We start from the raw sequence: 5,165 nt of genomic DNA on the forward strand, positions 1-5,165 counted from the left end.
AACCAGATTTCCGACTTGAACTTCAGGCATAAGCTGGTTCCACTTGTAGATCGGTTGATATTGTTGAAGGTATTTCTTTGGTCCATTTGACCCAGAAATCATCAGTCATACGTCGAAGAATTTATTCGATTTTTTTTTTTTTTTACTTTTAACATGAATAATTACCTTTCTCAAATTAACAGCGAAAATCAACTTCTAATCACATTAAAAAAAAAACACCTTACAATTTTTAATAATAAAAAAATAGTAAACAGAAAATTTTATACCTATTTTATAAGAAAATAGAAAATTTTATACTTATAAATTATTTTATAACTGCTTGAAAATAACAGGTAAAAATTAAATTTCAATGCGTATGGTAAATTTTTTGAAATACTAATGTATTAAATATTAACGGTTTAACTTGATTTAATTTGAAAATAAAAATTTCAAATTGTTATAATTTTGTTATAAACAATTAAAAAAAAATTTTTTTCTCTAGGATCAAAGTTTATAATTATATAAGTAATTTAAAAAAATATATGAGTTTTATCAATTTTTCAATAACTTATGATTTTTTAAAGTTGCAGTTATCATCCCCTAGCTTCTAACTACCCTATCTCAGTTAATTTCAATTTTAGGAAAAAAAGTCATAGAAACATTTTTGTGTAAAATTTTACGCTCTACAAATTTTATTTAAAACTTTTTTTTCTAACACTTACGGTTTCGCCAAAATTTCAAAAAAACGACTTTATTTATTTTTTTTCACCCCTTCTCGGGGGTGAATTTAAAAAAAACTTGCACAGTTCGTTTTTAGATTCCTGAAAGTAAATTATATCAAAAATTCAAGTTTTAATCTCAAATTCGCATTTACCCTACCCATTTTCTTGGACTATAGTGTTTTATGGAAGCTATTATAGTTTATGCGGAAATGTTAATTTAAACAGTACATCTTTAGCTTCCATTAGCGTTCATGATTTAATAGAAATATCGTATTTAAGAAATCCATATATATATTTTAATTCAAAAGTCATAAGTTCAAATTATTCTATGTAATATATCCTTTTTACCCGAGTACAAACTCAAATTGTAAGAATTCTCTTAAAACTTTTGAAACATGACATCCCGTACAGCAGATTAAAAATTAAACCTACCGATTTTTATATCTATTTAATGCAACGGATAAATCTATTTATGATATGAATTTCTCCGTCCAGGTGGAATTTTTCGGGAATAGAATGAGGTATATGTATATATTTGCCTGCGCACTTAATTGATTTATACATTTATAAAATAAATAACAATGTATAGGTAATACACGACTCATTGTTTCAATGCAACAAATGATCTACTAACTACGCCTTAGGTAATACTTGAATTTATAAATAATTGAATTTTATTATAAAAAATGACCAAAGCATACTTGAAAATTGTTCTAAAATTATGACACTTAGACACTAAAGGCAGTATAACCTCATTTCCAACTAAATAAATCTCGCACAAACACACACACACTACACTTTCATGCAGCCGGTCAATAGCCTAAAAATTAAATCTAAAGCAAGGACATTTGGTATTTGTCGCAAAAATAAAATATTGCAAGTCGTATGACGCAGAGCAAAAATTACATTCACTTTTTATAATAAATAACAACGAATTATGTATAAAATAATCGATAATGTTTACGAACCAAATCCATATAAATTGGCATTTACATACAACACATTTTTCTAGAATCAATATTTACCATAAATGTGTTTACTTACAACAACAAGAGAAGGCAAAAAGGAAAATAAAAACCAGAAAAAAAGAAATAATAGGATTAGAAAGTTCTCATAGCGAAAATGATGCGTCGACTGTTAGTTCTAAGCTCCACTGAGCGTGTCGTCAAATATGATGGACGTTAACTTCCCACGATTATAGGTCTATATCAAGATAATACTCATTTATAATAAATAAATATAACGTAAAGCATACCCCACATTTGTCACAGAAATCAAGCCATATTTTAAGCACCATAATTATATTCAAAGCAAATCACATTATAAAACTCATTATTTTTAATTCAACTAAAGGAGCATAACAAATTCATATCCACATTCAAACCAACATAATCAAATATTGAATAAATTTATTTTTCAATATTAATACACTATCAAAAAATGTATAATGAATCACCTTCGTTCCAAAGTGTGCAGTTTTAATTACACATAGTTAATGTAATACTTCGCTCCAGTAACCCAGTATGTTAAGAAACCTAGAACAAAGAAATCATTTGAATATACATACACATTATATTGACAGAATCGTTTGTGAAATGTAGGTAATCCCGTGAGAAAGTCATGCATTGTTATGCCTAGTTAGAAACCTCTGTTCGCTTAATTATTTAAATGTAAGGTAGCTAAAAATATTCTCATACTAATTTAACAAATTCTAGCCTTTACATAATAATTTTACTAACATTAGCCAACACATTGTTTATTGCCCATAAAAATATTACTTTTTTAAGGTAGTTGTCGTAATTTAAAAAAGGATTTATGAATCTGGATGAAATTGAAGAAAGAAATAAGTGTTAGTTTTGGCCAAAAATACTTTTCATAAATAAATAATCATATTAATAAAAAAAATTAATAGTAAAGCTTCTCTTTTCCCACTCATACAAAATATGATATCTAAAATGTGATCGTGTTCCAATACTAAGTCAAAACATAATCGACTAATATTTAACAACGAAATTACTGGCATTAATAAAAACTACTTTTAAATAAATTATTTAATTATAGCTAATATAATATTATAATGAATGCAATGTGCATAGAATACACTATCACGTAATTTTCAAAACGAATTAGCATAATGTTATTTAAATCTACCTATAGGCCTTTGAAATTCTTACATTAAGTAGGACATCCAATTATTGGGTAATTTAAAATATATATCTCTATTGATATAAACGTTATATAGAAAAGAACATAATATAATGTTATTAAGCAATGATTAATTCTTAAGGATTCGCAAAAGTGTAATTTTCTATTGGTCACGCCCCTCGTATTGAATATTCTGCAACACATATATGTGATTTTATGCTACAGACGTATAAGTATTTCAAAATATGTATTATAAATACACCCCCAGTAAAAATTTTCAAAATTAACATTGATTTATAAGGAATGAATACTTTTATCCAATATCACACACAAGTTGACATTTAAACGAGTTCAAAAATACTTCCAGGGGACGATGCTTTTAATCCTCACCTGAATGTCATTTCCTTGATATGCCCAAGCATCCGTTGCTTGCATATATGTACTGAGAGTGATATACATTTTCGCGGTCAGATCTTGGGACCCTTCCAATATACTTCAAGGCCTTCACTGTTCATATAAAGCCTGTTGACCCGCCCGCCACGACACACTTTGTTACTTTCACGCGAGCAGTGCACATTTTGAGCAAAAATGTACAGGCTCATTACGTTCGCCTTTGTTATCGCGGCTGTCGCGTGTCAGCAACAGGAGGGCGCAAGGCGCGTCCCCAAATACGCAGGTGATCCGAGGACGGCTGCTATTGTGCAAGAAGCGCGGTATCTCAGTGGTAACGGAGCTTTCGGCGCCGCGTACCAACAAGAAGATGGAATCAACTTCAAGGAGGAAACCGACGCGGACGGCAACAGGAGAGGCAGCTACTCTTACATCGACCCAACTGGACAGAAAAAGACAGTGAACTACATTGCTGGCAAAAATGGATTCCAAGCTGTTGGTGACCACATCCCAACTGCTCCCCAACCCGTGGCCCCCACTCCTGGATACACGCCAGACCCCCGTTACCAGCCACCAGAATACCAATCCAACCAATACAGTGCACCCCAACAATACTCCGCACCCCAGCAGTACTCTGCTCCTCGTAACTACAACTCCAAACCCAGTGTAGATGATGGCCAATATCACCCAGAGTTGTACGAACAAGAAAACTACGTAGCCCCTCAACCTCAGTACCAGCCACAACAATACCAAGCTCAACCACAATACCAACCTCAACCTCAATCTCAGTTCCAAGCTAACAACATTTACCCTGGTGTTCAGCAAGCTCAATACAGTGGTGTGCAAACCCAACAATACAATGCCCCCCAGGCTAGGGAGCAATACTACGAACCGACCACTCCCCCACCAGCAAGATTCTTTCCCCCAGGCAAGTTCAGTCTGAACAGGGCTCCTGACGGCTACACTTACTCATTCCACAAAGTTTAAATCTGTAGGTCGTGCCTCGGCGATGGTAATTGTGAAACACATTATCGTCGAGCTATAGAATCGCGCGGCGCACATGCACCGCTGCTTTAGAGCATTTCTTTATTGTTGTTTTGCTGTGATATTGTGTGTTGACGGACAGTTTAATATTGTTATGTTATTGCAGAGGAGAGTTGGTAACGAAATGCGTACGAAAATTTGTAAATATATGTAGCTGTACATAAATTATAAACCGTTTTTAAATAAAATGTATTCCTTGCCAATTGTAGTTATCTCTGTATTTTATGTATCTTTACTATTATCCTAGATTGTTGTGTTCTTATTATTTTTTCAATACTAGTTATCATTACGTTGTCACATAAATATTTCCATCAATAAACATTTTTTAACTTCATACAATCAAGTGTATATACTAGATATGTTAATACATCGATTGCGTTTTATATTGTTTTTCATAATAATTTTAGTATAGGATTAGCTGTCAATACATCACAAGAAATACCGATCAATCAGGTACTTCCGAAATGGAAAGTAGTCAAGAAAGAATAGTCTTCCTATATTTCATCTTGTTTTACTAAAATGCAGAAACAGCATGCTGCATATTAATAATGCGGAAATGCCGAAAACTGCAACCGCGCTGACCCCTCAAAATGGTGTCCACATTTCGCTTTTTTGCCCACAATAAAAGTGGTCAACTTCCTGCTACACAAGGTTCCAACGAGGTGGCAGTGTCCGCATTCTACAGAACTTGCACAAGCCCAACTAGATCACCTTAACGCTTATAAACGCTATTATTAATTCCAACCAGTGAATTGCCACGCCTTTCCATTTACCCTGCCTACAATAGTACAGCGAGAATTAGCCATATCTCAGATTTCGTAATTGTGAAACGTACGTTATTTGGTACTTGGCTATGTCTCAAATATAATTAAATTTCGAAATAAA

The 5,165-nt window shown here is 32.6% G+C and overlaps 1 protein-coding gene across 1 annotated transcript; it reads left to right on the top strand.

The window, feature by feature from the left end:
- The first annotated feature begins 3,353 nt into the window (after window positions 1–3,353).
- On the top strand, window positions 3,354–4,483 carry LOC119832831 (pupal cuticle protein). The gene has a single exon (XM_038356618.1). The coding sequence runs from the start codon at window positions 3,435–3,437 to the stop codon at window positions 4,221–4,223; it is 789 nt and encodes a 262-aa protein (XP_038212546.1). The 5' UTR covers window positions 3,354–3,434; the 3' UTR covers window positions 4,224–4,483.
- The last annotated feature ends 682 nt before the right edge of the window (window positions 4,484–5,165 follow it).

The sequence above is a fragment of the Zerene cesonia genome, chromosome 16 (assembly GCF_012273895.1).
Source record: "Zerene cesonia ecotype Mississippi chromosome 16, Zerene_cesonia_1.1, whole genome shotgun sequence".
Lineage (NCBI taxonomy): Eukaryota > Metazoa > Arthropoda > Insecta > Lepidoptera > Pieridae > Zerene > Zerene cesonia.